This window comes from Schistocerca nitens, chromosome 1, assembly GCF_023898315.1.
Source record: "Schistocerca nitens isolate TAMUIC-IGC-003100 chromosome 1, iqSchNite1.1, whole genome shotgun sequence".
NCBI lineage: Eukaryota > Metazoa > Arthropoda > Insecta > Orthoptera > Acrididae > Schistocerca > Schistocerca nitens.
This window is the reverse complement of record NC_064614.1, coordinates 1099332426-1099356560: the sequence shown is the minus strand read 5'-3', so window position 1 is coordinate 1099356560 and position 24135 is coordinate 1099332426. Positions and strand designations below refer to the sequence as shown.

Here is a 24135-nt window from a genome sequence, read left to right as displayed (position 1 = left end):
ATGGACGTAATGAATATTTTTAAACCTTTTTTTTCGAAAGCTTAAATTTTGTCGTTAGCGATAATCTGAGCCTTTTTGTAGTGGGGTAGGAGCTGATGCAAAGAGCCTGGGGTACTTTTATACTGCAGCCTCGCTAATTGCACTTCGCTGCTCGCCGCTGGTACATCACCGCTCACGTTGCTCACTTGGAGCCTCGACTCGTTACTTTGCAACCTCGCTGCTGGCACATCGCTGCTCACTGATCATGCAGGCATCTCGCTTTTAGCCACGAACCTTTATCCTGCAGTTGTCCACATAGCTACACTCCTGGAAATGGAAAAAAGAACACATTGACACCGGTGTGTCAGACCCACCATACTTGCTCCGGACACTGCGAGAGGGCTGTACAAGCAATGATCACACGCACGGCACAGCGGACACACCAGGAACCGCGGTGTTGGCCGTCGAATGGCGCTAGTTGCGCAGCATTTGTGCACCGCCGCCGTCAGTGTCAGCCAGTTTGCCGTGGCATACAGAGCTCCATCGCAGTCTTTAACACTGGTAGCATGCCGCGACAGCGTGGACGTGAACCGTATGTGCAGTTGACGGACTTTGAGCGAGGGCGTATAGTGGGAATGCGGGAGGCCGGGTGGACGTACCGCCGAATTGCTCAACACGTGGGGCGTGAGGTCTCCACAGTACATCGATGTTGTCGTCAGTGGTCGGCGGAAGGTGCACGTGCCCGTCGACCTGGGACCGGACCGCAGCCACGCACGGATGCACGCCAAGACCGTAGGATCCTACGCAGTGCCGTAGGGGACCGCATCGCCACTTCCCAGCAAATTAGGGACACTGTTGCTCCTGGGGTATCGGCGAGGACCATTCGCAACCGTCTCCATGAAGCTGGGCTACAGTCCCGCACACCGTTAGGCCGTCTTCCGCTCACGCCCCAACATCGAGCAGCCCGCCTCCAGTGGTGTCGCGACAGGCGTGAATGGAGGGACGAATGGAGACGTGTCGTCTTCAGCGATGAGAGTCGCTTCTGCCTTGGTGCCAATGATGGTCGTATGCGTGTTTGGCGCCGTGCAGGTGAGCGCCACAATCAGGACTGCATACGACCGAGGCACACTGGGCCAACACCCGGCATCATGGTGTGGGGAGCGATCTCCTACACTGGCCGTACACCACTGGTGATCGTCGAGGGGACACTGAATAGTGCACGGTACATCCAAACCGTCATCGAACCCATCGTTCTACCATTCCTAGACCGGCAAGGGAACTTGCTGTTCCAACAGGACAATGCACGTCCGCATGTATCCCGTGCCACCCAACGTGCTCTAGAAGGTGTAAGTCAACTACCCTGGCCAGCAAGATCTCCGGATCTGTCCCCCATTGAGCATGTTTGGGACTGGATGAAGCGTCGTCTCACGCGGTCTGCACGTCCAGCACGAACGCTGGTCCAACTGAGGCGCCAGGTGGAAATGGCATGGCAAGCCGTTCCACAGGACTACATCCAGCATCTCTACGATCGTCTCCATGGGAGAATAGCAGCCTGCATTGCTGCGAAAGGTGGATATACACTGTACTAGTGCCGACATTGTGCATGCTCTGTTGCCTGTGTCTATGTGCCTGTGGTTCTGTCAGTGTGATCATGTGATGTATCTGACCCCAGGAATGTGTCAATAAAGTTTCCCCTTCCTGGGACAATGAATTCACGGTGTTCTTATTTCAATTTCCAGGAGTGTAGTTGAGTGGATTACTTGCAGAACGAAGCAAAGACTATGTATAACGACCGTAATAGTGATCGTTCACGCCAAAAATGTAGTTATTGACAAAGAGAAAGAAGAAGAGGTATGTATGTATCCTTCTTTGAATGTAGACTGTCCAGAATACAGATACTTTCATCATTTCTAACAGCTCAGAAATATGAAGTTCACTTTTTTCATGACAAATTTTCCACTGTAAGTTTTACTGAGCCAGAAATAGTTAAATATATGAAGAATCCACCCGAATTAGCTTGAAAGGAATTTAAATGTTATCCATCAGTAAGCAGTTGTGATGATGTGCATGCCTCAGGTTCCATAATGCTTAGCATCCAAAAATGTTTTCAATAAGTGCCTGTGTAAAATCATCACTTGAAATTCTCTCTCGTTAATACAAAAGAATTACTTGGAAAATGCTCAGGTGAACCACTTTAGGATATTGCTCAACTGTGTGGTATTCATACCAAATACAAGTATCAGCTGATATTGGACCTATTATACAACGAAGGGCAGCACCAATGGTCGCATGCTTATTTGACCCACAGGAGGACATCATGGAAATGTAGAAAAAGCTCGGCTGGTCCCAGCGGAGGTTCGAGTCCTCCCTCGGGCATCTGAACATTTAGAAAAAGCTGACGTGGAACATGTTTGAAGATAGATGGTAATCATGTCGCCAAAGATTACTTACAGAGTTTCAAATACCATTATTAAGTGAGGAATATACGGTAGCTCCCTATGTATCACTCTTGCTGGGATCATGAAGACAATAATTAACTTGTTGCACCTTGTAGAGGGACACTTAAGCAGTCATTTTACCAATGATCCATACTCTAATGAAACAGGAAAAAATCTTAATATGTGATGCAATGGAAAGCACCCTCTGCTGTACACTCATTGTGGCTTAAGAAGTATGAATGTCAATGTAGGTGCATGGTGCGAGAGAAACTGTGTGTATGAGGGGTAGTTCTCTAAGCAACGGCGCTGCTACAGTGCCACTGAAGCAGCCAATCACAGATCTCGTCTCAGGATGGCCAGCGATGGTCTCTGCTCCAAACACAAACCAACTGGCGAGGAAAGTAACAAGCAGCAAGCAAGACAGCGATGGTGTAGCTTAAATGCGCCGGTAAGGCTATGTTTACGCTGCAGCCTCGCTGCTAGCAGCTTGCTCCTCTTTACTGGCACACCACATCCTGCGCTGCTCACCAAGAGCCTTGATACGTTACTTTGCAGCCCTGCTATTGCCACATCGTTGCTCGCTGCTTGCGCAGCTTCTCGCTTTCGGGTGGGAATCTATACCCTTCAGCTGTTCACATCGCTTGTTGAATGGATTACTTGCAGTGTGTAAAGCCAAAACTAAGTTCTACACAACGTACGACGACAGTAATAATGGTTTACTCGTGTCGAACTATAGTTACTGACAACGAGAAACAAGAAGAGGTACATGCATTTATTTTCAACAGTTCTAACAACAGCTCAAAAAATATCAGGATCACTTTTTTAGAGAGTTACAAATCTCATAACAAATTTTCCTGTTTACATATTACTGAACCAATGTAGTTTAAGACATGAAGATTCGATCAAAAGTTACTAGCGTATTTTTGTTGAGTAGGGATTTGTAGACCTACTTACTCTGAGACAAGATTTCATTATTTTTTAGCCATATCTATTTCATGCACTACACCTGTCACTTGTAGATTTTTGTGCTAATATTCCAATAAAAAAAGAAAACCATATATTACGTAAAACAGAGGAATAAATTTCCAAACTTAATCACATCTAATATTATCCTCGACAGAGTGGTTATGATGTTCAGTGTGCCTCTGGTCCCAGACAGCTTTTGTGACCAACAAAAGCTGGAATAAGTGCCTGTTTAAAATCGCCAATTGTCAGCACAACATTACTATCTGTGTATGGTGGGTTTTATTGGTAGGATATTGGGGAATCGGAGACAAAATATCTCTCGAAGGACTGCATAGAAGGCTTCAAGTACCAGTGTTAAGTGAGAAACCTAGGAATATACTACAGTTGTCTGTAGCTCTTGCAGTGACTGTGAAGATAAAATTAATCTAATTGCAGTTCACTCAGTGGCACGTAAGAAGACATTTTCCCTTGCACCATACCTTAATATATGGTACAATGGGAAGTGCCCTATGCCATGCACTTCACAGTAGTTTGCAGAATATGGATGTAGATGAAGTGGTAGTGGATGTACGCTGAGTGAGAAGCGGCACGACTAGGAGCAGTCAAACACGGCACTGCTGGAGTGACCTCGAATCAGCCAATCACAGCTCAAGTTTCAGGACAGGCGGCGATGGTAGCAGCACGAAACACAAACCAGCTCGATACCATCGCCTGACGGCGATCGTACTGAGCAGTGGGGGCGATCAGCGATGGGGCAGCTTTAACGCGTCGGTAAGACTTGGTGGGTTCGTTTCATCATTTCTGGGCGATGCCAGCGAGCGGTGAGCAGCAAGATGGCAACATCAACGCACCCTAAGGCTTCAGTGGATTTGTTTCATCGTTGCCAGACCACGATGGCGAGATGTGAGCAGAAACATAGCAGCATAAATGCACCACAAAAGCTGTTTGCCATGGGGTTACGAAGACGAAGGAGGTCAGTCTATGAAATTAAACAGGCAAGACGTATATTCTGCTACTCAAACCCAGAATAAGCCAGGGTAGAAAGACGTAGTGGGTTTGTTTGATCATTTCTGGGCCATGCCAGCGAGAGGTGAGCAGCGAGGTGGCAGCATAAACGCAAAAAAATGGTTCACATGGCTCTGAGCACTATGGGAACATCTGCGGTCATCACTCCCCTAGAACTTAGAACTACTTAAACCTATCTAACCTAAGGACATCACACACATCCATGCCCGAGGCAGGATTCGAACCTGCGACCGTAGCAGTCTCGCGGTTCCGGACTGAGCGCCTAGAACCGCTAGACCACCGCGGCCGGCGCATAAACGCACCACATGGCTTCTATAAGTCTTCCAAATTCCTAGTTGTTTAATTTTATTAAAAATTTCCACCATTTAATGCAGATGAATGATGTGGGCAAGGCAATATTATCAGAGTTCCCTGAAGTTTTCCTTGTTCACTCTTAGAACAATTTGAGATGTGAATGCCTGAGTTTATTTTCACATCTCTTGTAAGTTTCTGCACAGCGACATCCTGAAATTATAAAAAACTGATTTATTACTTTCGGAAATCGTTCTACTTCACTTAAGATTTCTCTATTCTGTATAAAGTTAAGAAGCTCAACTATCGATGAAGGTTTGCGAATATCGCCAGATGTCGCTTTGTAGGCGAGTTAACACTGAAACTGGAATGAAAAGTTAATTTTTATAGCACATTTAGAAAAAAATCTTTCATTTCATTTCATCGAAAGTTTGAATACTGTTTCTTATTTACCGAACAAATTGCCCATAATCAGCGTATATTCAAATGGTTCAAATGGCACTGAGCACTATGGGACTTAACTTCTATAGTCATCAGCCCCGAGAACTTAGAACTACTTAAACCTTACTAACCTAAGGATATCACACACACCCATGCCCGAGGCAGGATTTGAACATGCGACCGTAGCGGTCGCGTGGTTCCAGACTGTAGCGCCTAGAACCGCTCGGCCACCCCGGCCGGCAGCGTATATTCGTCTTTGATTTTTTCTTGCCCTCTAGTTTCGAAAAACTTCTCTCGTTATTTTTTTAGAGGGATGAGAAAGAGATATGAACAGTATTTGCTAGGAGAGATAGTTATTCATGTTATTTTTAACTCCAAATAATAACTAAAATGGATACTGGTGGTACTGTTGGCTACGTTGAGTGCCAAGAGAAGGAAGCGAAGCATTACCCGTTTGTCACTTCTTGAAGAATATAACTTTTTTCATCGAACAGATGTAAAACAACTTTGGAAACTGAGTATTATTTAACACATAAACTTCTGCTGTTTGGTGCATGGTTAACGAACCAAAGTATGGCTGTTTTCTGATGCTGCGATGTTTCTAAACAAGAAGGTAAGAAAATATGAAGGTGAGAATGCGAAAGGTAAAAACTAACTCCACCATCAGACGCAGAGAACCGCGCGCCGCCGACCTGCCACCATGTCACACTCTGCCACGTGGCGTCATGCGGATGAGGTATGGAGAGCATAGACCAGCATATTGCTCTCCCAGCCGTTGTACGCTCTGCAAACCTTGGACCGCTGATTCAGAATCAAGTAGTTCCTTAATTGGCCTGATAAGGCTGGGTGCAACCCTTTCCTGGCAGAACCGGAAACTGAAGACGTGTTCTCTGCATTGCAGGCAACCGTTCTGTGCACTCAGCTACTGAGCTGGACGACGAAAACATTATTCATGCTGAAATGATGTGTTCATTAAACGTGTACTTGTCACTCACCTAATTTCCATTGCATTAAATTGATCATTACACAACATCAATACCCTTCTGCTACAGCTGTGCTCCAGTCACCGCGGTCATGAACCCTTGGACTCGAGGCACGAGCTCCTCGCTCGTCCACTGCCAAGCAGCTGCCGAGTAATGAGCGAACTTGGTGTACGTGCTGAGCGCTTCTAAACGAAGCTTAAATATACGTTCGTTCTGAAGTGAAACACTGTCCATTGCAGTCGCGTGAGATTAGCCGAGCGGTCTGAGGCGCTGCAGTCATAGACTGTGCGGCTGGTCACGTGGAGGTTCGAGTCCTCCCTCGGGCATGGGTGTGTGTGTTTGTCCTTAGGATAATTTAGGTTAAGTAGTGTGTAAGCTTGCGGACTGATCACCTTAGCAGGTAAGTCCCATAAAATTTCACACACATTTGAACTATCCATTGCAGCTCGCTATAATTCGATCTCTTTCCGTTAAAAATTTTCTCGTATCCTTCTGACAGCGTATTTAAGATAATAATTTACCTTCTCATATGTTCTGTCATAATAATGCAGTTACAGTCTTCAGCTTAACTTTGCTACACTCCTGCAGCATGATTTCCTGATGTCTTGTGGAAAGCGGTCAAGAGAAAATGAGAAGTCTGCTAATTTTTTCAGAGTTCAGGGATTGGCGGAAAGGTGAAGTGCTGCTGATTTTAAGAACCAGCAATTTTCTTACATTCCGCTTGAGCGACACCAGGTAAGTAAAAAGCACTGAATGTTCATTAACGTCTGTTGTATGTAATGTGTATTCTAAAATGTCTTTTTCTTTTTGCCGATATCATGTCGCAAGGGCAAGTTGCGGCAATGTGATCTGGTGGTGTTTTACGAACGCAGCAATCGTCAGTATGGGTCACTGTACGATTGATGCTAGAAGTTCGCGGCGGAGAGAACAACTAGGGAACATTGGCCAGAAACAGTACGCCGTCTATTAATAACAATATCAGTCTTGAAAAGATTTTTCATGTGTAATAATCTATATAACAGCTATCAGTGTGTGATTAAAAAAAACTTGTGTCGAATACCTCTTTGGAGTTGAGTAGTATCTCTACAACGAAAATAAAAGAAGTAATTGTTCAGTTTACTGAAAAGTGATTAATATGTCAGATGTCTGTTAGTGACTCATCTCACAAGGAATTTCTTCAGTTATCGAATTTATTCTGAGCAGGCAATAATATTCAAAAGCCATTGGTGAGAAAATACCAATTTTCAAACTATTACAAACTTCAAATAATATTGTTGGGTGTACTCATCCTTGGAAAGTGACATTACTACCTTAAAAGAAGCGATTTAGTCGTGATAGTAACATTGTAAACAGTGATAATTATTGTCTTTAAAAGTCATAACCAGGAATCAGGTCCGTAAAAATAAGTCCGTTAATGATTCAATTTAGAATTAAAACTAGCTTTACGCAAACCATTTGATCTTAGAAGATTATTCGTATATCAAGTTGCAAGAAATCATAACATACACTACTGGCCATTAAAATTGCTACGCCACGAAGATGACGTGCTTCCGACAGGAAGAAGATGTGTGATATGCAAATGATTAGCTTTTCAGAGCATTTACACAAGGTTGGCGCAGGTGGCGACACCTACAACGTGCTGACATGAAGAAAGTTTCCAACCGATTTCTCATACACAAACAGCACTTGACTGGTGTTTCCTGGTGAAACGTTGTCGTGATGCCTCGTGTAAGAAGGAAGAATGCGTACCATCACGTTTGCGACTTTGATAAAGGTCGGATTGTAGCCCATCGCGATTGCAGTTTATCGAATCGCGACATTGCTGCTAGCGTTGGTCGAGATCCACTGACTGTTAGCAGAATATGGAATCGGTGGGTTCAGGAGGGTAATACGGAACACCGTGCTGGATCCCAACGGCCTCGTATCACTAGCAGTCGAGATGACAGGTATCTCATCCGCATCGCTGTAACGGATCGTGCAGCCACGTCGAGTCAACAGATGGGGACGTTTGCAAGACAACGACCATCTGCACGAACAGTTCGACGACGTTTGCAGCAGGATGGACTATCAGCTCGGAGACAATGGCTGCGGTTACCCTTGACGCTACATCACAGAAAGGAGCGCTTGCGATGGTGTACTCAACGACGAACCTGGGTGCACGAATGGCAAAACGTCATTTTTTCGGATGATTCCAGGTTCTGTTTACATCATGATGGTCGCATCCGTGTTTGGCAACATCGTGGTGAACGCTCATTGGAAGCGTGTATTCGTCATCGCCACACTGGCGTATCACCCGGCGTGATAATATGGGGTGCCATTGGTTACACGTCTCAGTTACCTCTTATTCGCAGTGACGGCACTTTGAACAGAGGACGTTACATTTCAGATGTGTTACGACCCGTGGCTCTACCCTTCATTCGATCCCTGCGAAACCCTACATTTTAGCAAGATAATGCACGACCCCATGTTGCAGGTCCTGTACGGGTCTTTCTGGATACAGAAAATGTTCGACTGCTGCCCTGGCCAGCACGTTCTCCAGATCTCTCACCAACTGAAAATGTCTGGTCAATGGTGGCCGAGCAACTGACTCGTCACAATACGCCAGTCACTACTCTTGATGAACTGTGGTATCGTGTTGAAGCTGCCTGGGCAGCTGTACCTGTACACGCCATCCGAACTCTGTTTGGGTACTCATTTCTCAGGATCTATGCACCCAAATTCCGTGAAAATGTAATCACATGTCAATTCTAGTATAATATATTTGTCCAATGAATAACCGTTTATCATCTGCCTTTCGTCCTGGTGTAGCAATTTTAAAGGTTAGTAGTGTATATAGATGGCTAGTGATAAATTATTAATGTCCAAAGCTGGTATGAAGCCTATTAACATGGAAGAACTGAGAAGAATAACGAATATCACATTCTGCAGTGGAACGCGTAGAAGAAGTTCTAGCGGTGAATCTGTCAGAATTAATATACGGGAGTATTACGGAGCAATTCAGTTAAACAGAACTTGTGTATTATCGATTGCTGACGCAACGCATTATTGTTTCTAGTGGAACGCTCACAATTTTACGCTTCAACAACTACTTGCATTAATTTTCTGATGCATTCCTTTTTCTTCTACGCGGTTTAACGGCCCTACTATGATTTTAAAGAATTATTGAACCTGTTCGTAGTTACTACTTCGTGAGAAGTCAAAACATCTACACTTTGCCTTTCTCGACTTCGAAAAGGCCTTTTACCGAGTCCCACACGAGTTAATTTTGGTTGCCCTGCGAGAGCATAGAGTACCTGAAGAGCACGTTAGGTGGGTCAGCCCCAGTACCGGAAGAGCCAGATACAGTCAGCTGCCGGACTATCTGACGACTTCCTTATTTCCGTGGGAGTTCATCAGGGATCTGCTCTCTCACCGCTCCTATTTATCACTGCCATGGATACCGTCACGAGAAACCTGCAGAAGACCCCACCCTGGTCGTTACTGTACGCTGATGATGTGCTACTGGCCACTGAAGATAAGAATGATCCACAACTTGACGTCAAAGCCTGGAATGACCGCCTCGCAGATGTAGGACTACGGCTCGATGTGTTGAAAACATATTACCTTTACAGATATTTAAATGACTCTGTAACCATCAGAATCAACGGTGTTGACCTCCCAACAGCAATGACTTTAAAGTACCTGGGCTCGACAACTGCTGCCGATGGAAATAACAGTGCAAAAATGTTCAACCGCCTTAGCAGCGCGTGGCTAAAATGGCGTTCCGTTACTGGAGTACAAGAAAATTCCAAACAGACTCAAATCAAAAGTGTACCGATCGATAATCCGTCTAGTTGCACTGTATGGGGCTGAATTCTGGCCTTCAGCAAAGGAAGTAGAGCAAAGAGTTGCTGTTATGGAGACGAAATTCCTTAGGTGGACATCGGCATTAACATTGCATGACCACGTCACAAATAATGAAGTTCGTAGGCTACACGGTGATGCACCAATAGTAGAAAAAATGAGAGAAAGACGCCTACGTTGGTACTGATATTTCCTTAGAGCAGACGAGACAACAGTGGCAAAGACTAGTTTTAACCTAAATGTAAATGGGAAACGGCAGGAGGACGACCAAGGCAGCGATGGCTTGATACCCTGCATGAAGACCTCATGATCTCAGACCTTCACTCTGATCAGGTACAAGGTCGCAAGAAGTGGCGACAACGAGGCAAAGCAGCCGATCCCGCCAACGCGCGGGACAAACGCTAAGGAAGAAGACGAAGAAGATTGAACCTATTCGTAATTAACAGGAGCAAAGGTAACAGAAAACTCACAGCATTCGGTGAACGTAAGATATTTAGAATGGTCAAACTACTACTTCAGGAGAACGTTTCTACGTGTCATTAAAAAGAAGGTGAAACCAGATCTGAGAAGATTTCGCACATCAGTTATTCTCATAAATACCCAGAAGCGGAGAGATATAGACTGTGGTGGAGAAGAACCACGGGAGACTTAAGTCCATACTTTATTGAAAACTGTATAGATGAGTACCGCGCGTGGGCCGTAATATTAAACAGAAGGCTTCTGCAAACCAAAAGTGTACCGGGTCACCGCAACGGATAGCTTTGTGCAAGGTGCGGAGTTCGTATTCTGAGCAGATGTAAGCTCCCCCGAGGCAAGTGTTGCTGAGAAGACGGGACACTGGTTGGTTTTGGGGTTTTCTGTGTACAATAAGATTCTCAATAGGGCCCAAATCATTACCAGCGGAGCGAAGAACAATTAAGCCAATACAGCTGATGAAAAGGCACATACGATTTGTATTATGACAGTTAAATGGATGTAGTAGTGGGAGAGATGAATTTGAGTATACCATCCGCGAGGTAATTGTGTCAGAGAGGCAAACAGCGTGCATCGCAACGAGAATGATGATATTACTGAGCAGTGTTGTTCGCAGAAGGAAGGAGTGTTGCATTCTGCACACTTGTTAAGTACGGCCTTGCCAAACACACTGGACATCATCACCCGTTGCTTACCTGCATGGCCCTGAGGACATTTGGGTTCCTGTAGTCCAGATCTGGCTGCTTCTCGTGGAACTGGTGCAAGTAGTACATCTCTCTCGTCGGGCTCCACTTCCAAGCGCTTCCCTCGTCGAACATGTTTTTCTGCAACGAAACAAGCAACTCCATTAATGTGAAACATTCGATTAACTTTGAGGGTGAAATTCCTTACACCCAAGCGGGACAAGTGCCGGTTAAAAAATATGTCACAGATTGCTATTGCAAGTGGGTCTGGGCTCAAACTCTCCCCTTTTCGATGAGTGAGTCAACACGCTTCACAGGTTCAGCCATTGATTCTCCTTTCTACCAACCTCGCACTATCTATCAGCCTCTCTACAAATTTTTAAACAATTTCACCGTCTCAGAGAACCGCTGAGACAAAAACAAAGGCGGTGTCGCACAAAATCACGTTATAGTGTTTATTTTCAAATAACTAATATGTGTAGTGAACTGAGAAAATCTTTGCTCAAAAGTATTCAGACACGTTAGTGGACATTACTTTGTGGTGTGTCCATCCTGCACCTTTATGATGGTTCGAACGCGGCTGGGGACACTTTCAATGAGGCGTCTGAACGTCTGTGGAGGAATTTATTGCGAAGCACTTTATTCATATTGGTAAATGGTCTTGCACGGTTTCGAGTAATAGTTCATTTGTCAGTGAGACCTAAGGCGCCTATACCTAGCTGCACGGCTTTCTGCTGATTCCTGTCGAGTATGCAGCGGCTTTCCGGGAACCATTCTGTACGACAGCAGCCGTAACCCAGTTGCAAAAGCACAATTCCATGTTTCTTAACTATAAAACAAATTATTGTTAGAGTAATTCTATGAAAGTAAAAATTAATGAAAGTTTCACATTCCCAAAAACGTAAAATTGATGACACAAATTGCACGTTCATTGCTTGTTTTAAGAAAAGTAAGAATCTGAACGTTGTAGGCCAGCTGACATGTAACTCACCCAGTTATTTGGCACCGATCCGTTGCCCTTGCCATCAAGCCACACGTAATAGTCTTTGTAGACTTCGTGGTTCTCGTGTGTTGGATCGCTCGAAGCTACGAACCACTCGTGCTCGTCACTGGTGTGGTTCGGAACGAAGTCTAGAATCACTTTGATACCTGCAAAACACAAAAAGCCATGATATGAAGCACACAAGCAGCAATGACAGAACTGTCTTCGTACGCGTCCAATGAGACCGCCAGAAATAGATGGCATTCCCCATTGGCTGTGTTAAACTTCATTTGACGAAAATTCAGTTGGTCAACACTTGGTCGACTGCTGACATTTCAGACTCTCACGGAATGATATTTAGCTGTGACGTACTATCGAAGATCATGTCGGTAAAAACAGACATACTGTTTTGGTACGACAGCCTTCGTAGCATGTGTCACATTTGTCAATTCTTATTGATTCGTTTGGTTTGAATTTCGGGCAGTTGAAATGTAATCTGAATTAATTATCAGAACACGAATGCTGTAATATATTCCAGTTGTTTTATCCCACGGCTTCAAACTAATATTGAATGTAGTAAAAGTAAAAATAAAACGAAATTTCAGAACAGGTACAGGACCAAGAGAAGGGGTTCTAGTCTTATGTGTGATGCCGGAAAGAAGGCAATTGACGAAACTGACCAAAGCACAGACCAACATTTCTGGCTCTGGGAGCGGTAAGATTTTTGCCCACACTTCATATCGCAGTTGAGCGAAGTTTATTACATGCATGACATCACAAAGTGGAGTGTGACACGAACAACAGATGGTTCCTCGAGCATACCTTTCTTGAGGAGCTGCATCATCTGAATAATCTTGTAAAATTATTGAGTGCTGTGATTGAAGATGGAGGGATTACCTCGGTCTAGCGTGTCAAAACGTATCTTTTCGTTTAATTATTACTACTAAAGTACACTACTGGCCATTAAAATTGCTACACCAAGAAGAAATGCAGATGATAAAAGCTAATCATTTGAATATCACAGCATCTTCTTCCTGTCGGTTAAATTTCGCGTCTGTAGCACGTCATCTGCGTGGTGCAGCAATTTTAATGGCCAGTAGTGTACATTTATAACACATCTGTCTTGGATGTTCCTGCTAACAAAGCACTTGTCAGGGCTGTAGCCTCTTTTCCAGATTTTGCTCATGAAGGAGTAAGGCAGCTTTGAGTCGTGTAGGAGAAAGAAGTTATTCAGTTGGATCCATTCTTCTAGCATTTGGCCATTGCCATCAGTTTCGTGGTATCACCAGTTTATGCTGTGGCAGTTGAAGTAACCTAGGATAAACCGTGTCTTTTGGTTTCTGAAATTGCCTGGCATAATAAGCTTAAGTTTTTCAACTAGGGGCTTATATACGGATGTTACTATCAAGGTTCCGCGTTCGATAGTTTAGTTAAGATCTCAGTGCCATTCACTATTGTTTTTCCGGTAGTAGTTAAGGCCAGGTCAGGTCTAATGAAAGCTGCACCATCATCCTCCGGCTATGATACCTTTGTATCTATATGCATCCTATTAATATGGGTCTGATGTGCTGATTCATCTCAGTAGACACAGTATATTCCATTTATGCATTTGGTATAGCTGCGAAGTTGCGTCTTGTTTGTTCTTGGTTATTCCCTCGCCATACAAACTAGCAGTAGTCAGAGACGGCCCTAAGAAGTGCCCTTTATTTGATTTTCTCTGGTGATGGGAGGATCGGCCGGTGCCCTCATGCAGTTCGTTTCCAGGGTGTTCCGGCATTTCCTAGTCTCGTGGTGGCGTCGAGTGAAAACACACACTTGGAGGCTCCTTCCGCCCTTTCCACAAGAATGCCAGGAATACTCTTATTACAGCTTGATTTTAATCTTTTTATGTTGTTTCTGATGATAAAGTCGTTTGTGTACACTTTTGTTCCCACGAATACTACAGTACTGTCTTTGTCTGATTTTGTGACAGTAGTATAGTATTCTGAGCTTATAATTTTTTATTTAGATATTTAAAATTAGGTTCATGACCGTTATTTCAGAGTTCATTATTTTCTTTTCTAATCTATGTTGGTAGATATGTTTTTAATTTTTTCAATTGTTAATTCTCTAGTTAGCCCTGTATTTACATTCCGGTGATTGTGTATTTCTTTTTTGGTGAGAATATACTTAAACTCTATAGTGAGAGCTTTTGTCTGTTGTTTGTTCATTTGCTTCAGAGTCAACATCATGTTTTAAACCCATTTTTTTGTTTGTTATCGCTTGGTGTTATGCTTGTAAAAGTGATAATCCTTGAATAGAAATAATGTGTGTGTGTGTGTGTATTTGTGTATTCGTGTTTGTTGTTTTGAGGCTTTGCATAGGGTGTTTTGAAGTCTGTAATTTTTGGTGTTACAACGATCCTCCACTATAATTGTTCCTGTATGTTTAATATACTATCGCAACTGAATGTGAACTAAGTCCCGCCACTTGACACATCACTTCTCTGTGTTACACATATTGTACATAACTGTCTCCATTGGTACTGAAGTAGCTGCATGTATGAGGGCTCTATTTATGTGTTGTTACATCAAAGCAACAGAGAAATTCTGAAAATATCCTCCATTTTCACGTCTTCAAGTGATGTTCTCGTTCCTGCACAGGTGTAGCACGTAAGTCTTGAGTCGTCTTGTGTGTTGGATTGGTTGTGGCAGTAGTAGTGCATAGCCCTGAGATACGAACCTGAAGTCCTTGTGATTGGAAGGCGGAGTAAAACTCCCTATACAGTCACACGAATTTACTTTTAAAACTTAATGAAACAGCGATGGAACGAATATTGTCTTATTAAATCTCAATTTAACAGAGGTCGTCCAATCTTTAAAAGTTCATAGTTCAAATGGTTCAAATGGCTCTGAGCACTATGGGACTTAACGTCTGTGGTCATCAGTCCCCTAGAACTTAGAACTACTTAAACCTAACTAAGGACATCACACACATCCATGCCCGAGGCAGGATTCGAACCTGCGACCGTAGCAGCCGCGCGAAAAGTTCATAGTCATACATGGAATATGCATGTTGGATGGCGCTCGGACCCATTATAGTCATTGGTGGATAACTTGGAACTGTTCCAAAACTTCAGTGAGAAGGTACAATTTCTTTTCAGACACTCTCTGCCTTTTTCCTTCTTGATTGACTGCCCTGCTGCCGTAATACAGGGTGATTCAAAAAGAATACCCCAACTTTAGGAATTTAAAACTCTGCAACGACAAAAGGCAGAGCTAAGCACTATCTGTCGGCGAATTAAGGGAGCTATAAAGTTTCATTTAGTTGTACATTTGTTCGCTTGAGGCGCTGTTGACTAGGCGTCAGCGTCAGTTGATGCTAAGATGGCGACCACTCAATAGAAAGCTTTTTGTGTTATCGAGTACGGCAGAACTGAATCGACGACAGTTGCTCAGCGTGCATTTCGAACGAAGTATGCTGTTAAACGTCCTGATAGGTGGTGAACGTTTTCTGTGCCATTTCAGCCAATAAAGTTTTTGGTCCCTTTTTCTTCGAAGGTGCTACTGTAACTGGACTACAGTATCTGGAGATGTTAGAGAATTGGCTGTTCCCTCAGCTCGAACAAGAAGCACAACAATTCATATTTCAGCAGGATGGAGCGCCACCACATTGGCACTTATCTGTCCGTAACTACCTGAACGTCAACTACCCGAGGCGATGGATCGGCCGCCAGGCAGCCCGTGACAGAGCACTTCATCACTGGCCTCCAAGAAGTCCTGATCTTACCCCCTGCGATTTTTTCTTATGGGGGTATGTTAAGGATATGGTGTTTCGGCCACCTCTCCCAGCCACCATTGATGATTTGAAACGAGAAATAACAGCAGCTATCCAAACTGTTACGCCTGATATGCTACAGAGAGTGTGGAACGAGTTGGAGTATCGGGTTGATATTGCTCGTGTGTCTGGAGGGGGCCATATTGAACATCTCTGAACTTGTTTTTGAGTGAAAAAAAAAACTTTTTAAATACTCTTTGTAATGATGTATAACAGAAGGTTATATTATGTTTCTTTCATTAAATACACATTTTTAAAGTTGTGGTATTCTTTTTGAATCACCCTGTATAATGTTTCACTCAGATCATTGACCATTTGAACCATATGTCAGCAGGGGCAAGGCAGGAACTAACCATATTTCTAGCCACGTTTCAGAGCAACCATTGAGAGGCTGTGTCTCGTGGCTCCCATAGAAATCTTCCAAACACCGCTTTGTTTCAGTAATGGAGGTATTCCACGTAGGCATCGCTCCTTTGCAGGAGGGCTTTCAAGCTGCCTGTGTGGGTGTCACTTCCAGTTGCGTTAACATGACCAGCCCCGATTGGTGTGGTGGGGGGGGGGGGGGGTTGGGGGGTGGGGGGGGGGGGCGAGTGCACTGTTGAAGGCTACATCAGTCCTGACCACTTAAAGCTACACATTTATGGTTGTCACAAAGGTCCCTCCGCCGTCTCTCTCTCTGCTTCGGCTGCGGTGCTGAATAAACTGAAAAATACAGCTTCTCAGAAATCGAAGAGGACAGCTAGCTTCACCATGGCCAACATATGGAATTACATGCGCATTTACAAATACAGATACGAATTCATATGTTAATGGGGCTGAGGGGTACTGTTAGAGCGTAAAAATGTGAATAAAATAGGTAGAGTGGCGCTACATGAAAAGTTAAACCACCTTACACTATCTACTTGCTGTGAGGCTGTCGTGGAACTGCTAACAAACTTAGCTAAGGCTCGCATCTACTAAATAAATATTCCTAAAGTTTGTGTGGGAGGCCATGGTTTTTGTATTGTCACTTTATTCAGGTAAAGATGAAAACTTATTACACAAACTGTGTGGTAACAAATGTACACCTATAACAGTCATAGCGATGGCTGGTCGTCCATATTATACACAGATAAAACTCTTGCACATAAACATACATTGTAGAAACTGTTCTAGATGTTTCACTAATCAAATTGGACATCTGAAGCTATCTGCTTTATTCACAGCGTTGCTATTTTGTACATACACTGAAATCCATTCGACAGTACTATTCGCCTCATCTTAAGAAATGGCTGACGAAAAATTAAGAACTACATTGTGCGGCCTCTCGACAAAGACTGACTGGGAGAGCGTTAATCACCCCGTGGGTATGTCATTCGCGATGACACATGAACTCATTGACCTCTCTCCGCCACCGTAGCTGAGTGAACTGCGCGCCGGCCTGTGATGCCGGGGGCTCGGGTTCCATTCCCGGTCCCGGTGGGGTTCGTGTCCTCTCATAAGATTTCACACACATTTGAACATTTGAACATTCCCGGTTGGGTTAAAGATTTCCTTCACTCAGAGACTGGGTGTTTGTGTCGTCTTCATCATCATCATTTCATCATCATCGAGGCGTAAGTCGCCGAAATGGCGTTACCTCAAAAGACTTGCAGCAGGCGATCAGGTTTACCCGCCGGGAGGCTCTCGCCAAACGACATTTCATTTCATTGACCTCTATTCCGTTATTCAATTGTTCTTTACAATAAACAATAGAACTCAAATCTTGAGTGTATGGAGATAATTTTTATCGAAATTGTAATTATACATTACTGGCCATTAAAATTGCTACACCACGAAGATGACGTGCTAAGGACGCAAAATTTAACCGGCAGGAAGAAGATGCTGTGATATGCAAATGATTAGCTTTCCAGAGCATTCCCACAAGGTTGACGCCGGTGGCGACACCTACAACGTGCTGACATGAGAAAAGATTCCAACCGATTTCTCATACACAGACAGCAGTTGACCGGCGTTGCCTGGTGAAACGTTGTTGTGATGCCTCGTGTAAGGATGACAACAACCATCTGCACGAACAGTTCGACGACGTTTTCAGCAGCATGGACTATCAGCTCGGAGACCATGGCTGCGGTTACCCTTGACGCTGCATCACAGACAGGAGCGCCTGCGATGGTGTACTCAACGACGAATCTGGGTGCACGAATGGCAAAACTTCATTGTTTCGGATGAATCCAGGTTCTGTTTACGGCATCATGATGGCCGCATCCGTGTTTGGCGACATAGCGGTAAACGTACATTGGAAGCGTGTATTCGTTATCGCCATACTGCCGTATCACCCGGCGTGATGGTATGAGGTGCCATTGGTTACACGTCTCGGTCACCTCTTGTTCGCATTGACGGCACTTTGAACAGTGAACATTTAAGATGTGTTACGACGCGTGGCTCTAATCTTCATTCGATCCCTGCGAAACCCTACATTTCAGCAGGATAATGCACGACCGCATATTGCAGGTCCTGTACGGACCTTTGTGGATACAGAAAATGTTCGACTGCTGCCCTGGCCAGCACATTCTTCAGATCTCTCACCAATTGAAAACGTCTGGTCAATGGTGGCCGAGCAACTGACTCGTCACAGTACGCCAGTCACTACTCTTGATGAACTGTGGTACCGTGTTGAAGCTGCATGGGCAGCTGTACCCGTACACGCCATCCAAGCTCTGTTTGACTCAATGCCCAGGCGTATCAAGGCCGTTTTACGGCCAGAGGTGGTTGTTTTGGGTACTGATTTCTCAAGATCTATGCACCCAAACTGCGCGAAAATGTAATCACATGTCAGTTGTAGTATAATATATTTGTCCAATGAATACCCGTTTATCATGTGAATTTCTTTTTGGTGTAGCAATTTTTATGGCCAGTAGTGTATATAAAACTCTTCCAAAAATTTCAAATACACCCTTTGCAATTCAGGTCTTCTCGGTACTCAAATCTGTTAACAGGCCTTTTCGAAGAAGGTTCAGTTTTTAAAAAGCCAGAAGGACGGTTTTTTCCAGGGAATTAAACGAGTAAATTAACAATATAAATCCCGTACCCGAAGACTTCACACTTTCTGTACAAAGTCTCTGTAAAGTGTCAAAAAACCACATGCCAAGAGCCTGTAGACATAACTTCATATCAGGATTCTCGGAGGGTACCAATAACATTTTAGCGAAATATGATTAATGGTACTCAAACGATCCTGTCAGTGACGAGACAATAGCTTGTGACACAAATTTTATAAGAACACGAAGTGGAACAAGGCAAAAGAAATGTGTCGAAACCTTGGAGAAAGCGGACATGTCACGTAGCAGCAATATTTCATGAGATCAGATCAGAAAGTTCTGAAGACCCAAAAGAAAGAAGAGAAATGACCAGAGCGACACCTAATAGGACTGCGCATCAACTACTACTAAATGGCAATCCCAGCAAAAAACATGAGAAAAGCAAGGTACAATGTGATATTACAACAGAAACCTACAACTTCTCCTCTCATTTCATAATGAAAGAACTCAATGAGGGCATAAACTCTATGAAAAATCGTGTTGGTGTTCATGACGTGTGTGTGGAACAGGTAAAGCACTTCGGACCGAATTCCAAAAATTGGGTGTTAAGCCTATTTAACCACTGCCGAGAAACGTTCAAAATCCCTAAACTATGGAGGAAGTCCAAGTTAAGAGCACTCATAAAACCAGGGAAAGAACCGAACTCACCAATCAACTATCAGCCCTTTTATGTCACCGTTTAAAATTGGCTGAAAGGCTGATAATTAATCGAATCAATAACATCATTGATTCAAAGTTAATTCCGCAGCAAGCTGGTTTGTTGCCAGGTACATCTTGTACTGGCCATATCTTGCCACTCACGGAGTTTATAGAGGAGGGATACAAAAATAAATTAATATCGGGCTTGCCTCTGGTCCGTCTAAGCGCCACTTACGATACAGTAAACGACCGAAAACTGCTAAGCAAAATCTATGATATTAATAGGGACCATCAATTAGTAAAAATTAAAGAATCCTTGCTGCAAAACCGACATTCTACGTCAATCTACAAGGGAGAAAAAGTCGCTGGAGGAAGCATAAAAAAACGGCCTTGCTCAAGGAAGTGTTCTAGCCTCCATCCTGTTCGACATATATACGAACTATCAGCCATTACCCAAAGATAAGCGACATTTTCCTTATGCTGACGATCTGGCTATCACAGCGCAAGGAATAACATTTGAGGAAGTAGAGGTAAAGTTGGAGAATACCCTACAAGCAATGTTAAAATTCTGCGATGACAACTCTCAAACCAAATCCAAATGAAACGAAATTTTCCGCTTTTCATCTGCACACACACCTAGCAATTAGAAAGCTGTGCGTTAAATGGAGTGCGTCTACCCTTGAGCACACAGACCTGTCGACATACCTCGGAGTCATGCTTGACATGTCCCTAACATACAAACATCAATGCGACAAAACCCGAAATAATGTAACTGCAAGGAACAATGTCTTTAAAAAGCTAACTAGCAATAATCGGGGCGCCAAACCTACTGTGCTTAGTACCACAGCTTTAACACTTTGCTTTTCCACAGCTGAGTATGCGGCAGTCCTGAATCTCATAGGGTAGCTCATGAACATATTGAGCACTTCACAGAAACATTCGATGAGAGCCTTTATGGATTAAAACGACTAAAATTAAGATATCGGTTCCTCAGTTACACTTAGCATGAACCCCCTGTCGGCTACCCTTTTTCAGAACATCCACCAACTGGTGTTGAATTAAATTTTAGGTCATGGAGAACTTGTGTAGCCTCTGGCAAAACCAATCTGATAAAATGGATACTATTAGAAGCGGATGACAATAAGTGCAACTGTGAAGAAATTCAAAATATGGAACGCTTCCAAACGTGCCGCAGTTTTCCTGGACATTGCTCCCTAGATGACCTCTGGCTAATCCCGCCGGAAGCTTTTCACTTAGCCCAGTATTGCGCCAAAAGCATTGACAGCTCCGGACACGAAAAAGCAAGTCAAGTACTCCAAATTTGTAAATTTACACGGATGTAAGTGTTGTATATTTTCTGTTGTGTGACTGCTTGCTCAGAGACTGATATCTGCGTAAAATCAGAGGAATGGACAGTCGAAGGGAGGTCGCAGTAGTGGGTAGTGAGAGAGAGAAACTAATGGTGTGAGATTTCTGGACATTGGATGAATGGAGATGAGGACCTGTACGACTCAAAGAAAAACGGTTAGTGAAAACAGAGAAAAAAGATGGAGTACACAACGTTTCATTCCAACTGATTAAAGTTCTAGAAATTCTGCAAGGGATTTATTATAACAGAGGAACTGATGCGTGAGCTATGAAAGATGGAAGAGTGTGGCTTATTACTGAATTATGGTGAAGAATGTTTGATTACTTAATACAATTTTGTGGATGCAGAGCACGTTTAATTGCTTTATGTAACTTTTCTATTTAATATATTATTGCACCCATAGGCTTATATATCTTGAATTGCTAGCAAGACTCAAAAACAGCAGCTGTATGTAAACTGAAAATATTAGTCATGCCTGGCTATTTTTTCATATGCTGCTCTAAATTTATTTATATTTTTCAGAAAAGGTGTTTGAGTCAAGGCAATTTGTGGCCCATGAGCGTCAATAATTATTTTACTGTAGCTATATTCAAGTAAAATCAAGAAAGACGCCACACTACATTAGCAAAATTCGAAAAGGTAAAATTGCAGTGTGACTCGCCATCCTCAAAAGTCTTGAGCAGGAGAAAATACATTGCATATAATTGGCAAAAATTTTACAGAAAAAGTTAAAAAAGTAAACAATCATGTGTACATAACGAGAAAGACTTCTGCCTGTAGCAAAAACAAAATTATTTATTTAGAATCAAACGCAGAGATGGAATTATCTGGACAGTTGATGTATTCATTTGTTGTGTTGGAGCACTTGTGCCTACAAACTACAATCAGAACAATACCTTGTAGCTATTAGTACATAAAAATATTAAAAGTTTTGAAACCACTAACAAACTAATTAATGACATGTAAAATTACAGTTTTAGTGTGCATGAACTATCTTATGGTGTGAAGTATACAGGTGGCCAATTACATGTATATGCATAAATATTATGTATGCAATACGAAGGCAGTTCCTCCTCTAAAGTAAATTTAATTGTGGGGTTTCAAAAGTAAGGAAGTAAAATAAAATAAAGAATATTTATATAATCACATAATCCAACAAACTGATTTCAAACACACTCAAAAACATAACCCACATAATTTCAGAAAGAGAGGTACAAAGGCTTAAAAAAACCTAAGGCACCAAACAAGAGATGCCAGCTAAAAATACCCAAGAAACACAATCCCATCGGACCAATAGCAAATTTTAGAGCAGCCCTCAGCTACCCACCAGCAAAACAAATGTAATCCCTGTTCATTTAGTACTGTAAACTTGAAAATGAGAGGACAATTAAAAATGCCATTCTGCTAATAGCACACGTAAGAGATTTAAAAATCCCACAGATAGCGATAGTGCCTTTTTTTACGTAGAAAGCATATAAAGATATATCCTTGTTAAAAAAGAACCATCGATTTAAAAACCTTAAGAGGTTGCAACCAGCTACCTCAGAAACACGTAAATAAAAAATAAAACTGCTATAGTTAATAAAAAAAAGTAAAACTATTTTTACTTCAATCAAGAGTACTGTACTGTAGGCTCAGATATTCCAGGAATACTAGCCAATATCTTCATCAATCTTTAAGAGTAACTAATATTTGAACATATAATACAAAAGCTACTGGGTCGTTTTCTTGGATGACATATTGTACATTGTAGATTAACAATAGACTAAGATTCAACAACTGCATAAAGTTATAAATACAATACCTAACGATGTAAGGTTTATAATAGAAGAAGAACAAGAAAGCAAATCTACTTTCTGGGTAAAACCACACAAGAAAAGATAATCACAAAGACTCCTTTTACATACATACAAAACTCACAACATACACAATAATAAATGCATCCTCAAACCACCGCTAGAACTACAAACAACCTGCAGTGAAATACATGTTAAACAGGCTCAATACAGTTCCCCTAAAACTTCTGATTTCCAAGAAGAGGTAACTGCTATAAAACAAGTAACATTAAAAATGGAAAAAGTAGCACTTGTAGATAACCTTGACGGAGAAATAGACATGAAACATGATACAAAAAGAAAAACCAACACATACATGCTCGCACACTGAAAGACAGTTATAAATAGGGTTAAAAATAATATAGGCAGCACAATGGTCTACTACAATAACCTTACACACAAAATAGAGAATATATTTAAAAACCAGCCTATAAACATTGTATACAAAACGAATAATTCAATACAGAAACACATTCTAAACTAAAACCAAAACAAGACACCAGTAGTCTGGTATCTACCAGCTGACTGGCAGAGACCGTGACAAAACCTACATCAGAATGACTGACGGGACGTTTGTCACTTGGTATAAAGTACATATGAACGTGTGGAAATATAGTAGGAACCACTCAACATTTGCAGGCGTCCTTAAACAGGAATGTTACATATGAATCACAACAGTAAAAGATACGTGTCACGAAAACAAGTAAAAATTGATATATCCTGACAGTTTAAGAAAACTACAACATAGTTATCGCATTATCACACAATAAACAGCTGCTTAATGACCATAAAACGCGTTTGGTGATATAAGTACACAATTTTCAGTAATTACGAAGGCAGATTTAAAATACCTTCATAATTCTGGAAAGATGGTTCGAAACGAACAAGTGGGCGCTACATGTTTCCTTGATTTGAGAAAATCTTTCGACGGAATGAAATAGGTGTTGTGTTGACGCCTGTGAAGAAAATTGGTTTCTTACTGGAAAGTTAGAAGATAATTTACGAATTCCACAAAAAATCGTGGCGTGACAGGTAACACAGATAGGATACAATACCAGACTCCAATCAGAAAAACATCCGTTTAAAATATACATCCAAATGTGAACAAAACAAAAAAAACGAATTAAATTAAATGATGAAACGATGCACTGCATCAAATTTTATGCTAATTAGCGGCAGTTGGACACAGAAAAATCTGGACAGATGCGAGTAGGTTTCGCACGGTGATGGTTACGTAGAAACTTACTTGTGTATACAGACAGTTCATCTATTACGGGAATCGATAATCTCGAC

The 24135-nt window shown here is 42.5% G+C and overlaps 1 protein-coding gene across 1 annotated transcript in view; it reads right to left on the bottom strand.

The window, feature by feature from the left end:
- The window catches only part of LOC126230763 (uncharacterized), a 436134-nt gene that overhangs the window by 378876 nt on the left and 33123 nt on the right, over positions 1–24135 (bottom strand). The window contains exons 3-4 of the mRNA XM_049942407.1: positions 12116–12273; positions 11137–11265 (exon numbers count right to left, since the gene is read on the bottom strand). Coding sequence (XP_049798364.1) covers positions 11137–11265; positions 12116–12273 — 287 coding nt within the window. The remainder of the gene's footprint in view (positions 1–11136; positions 11266–12115; positions 12274–24135) is intronic.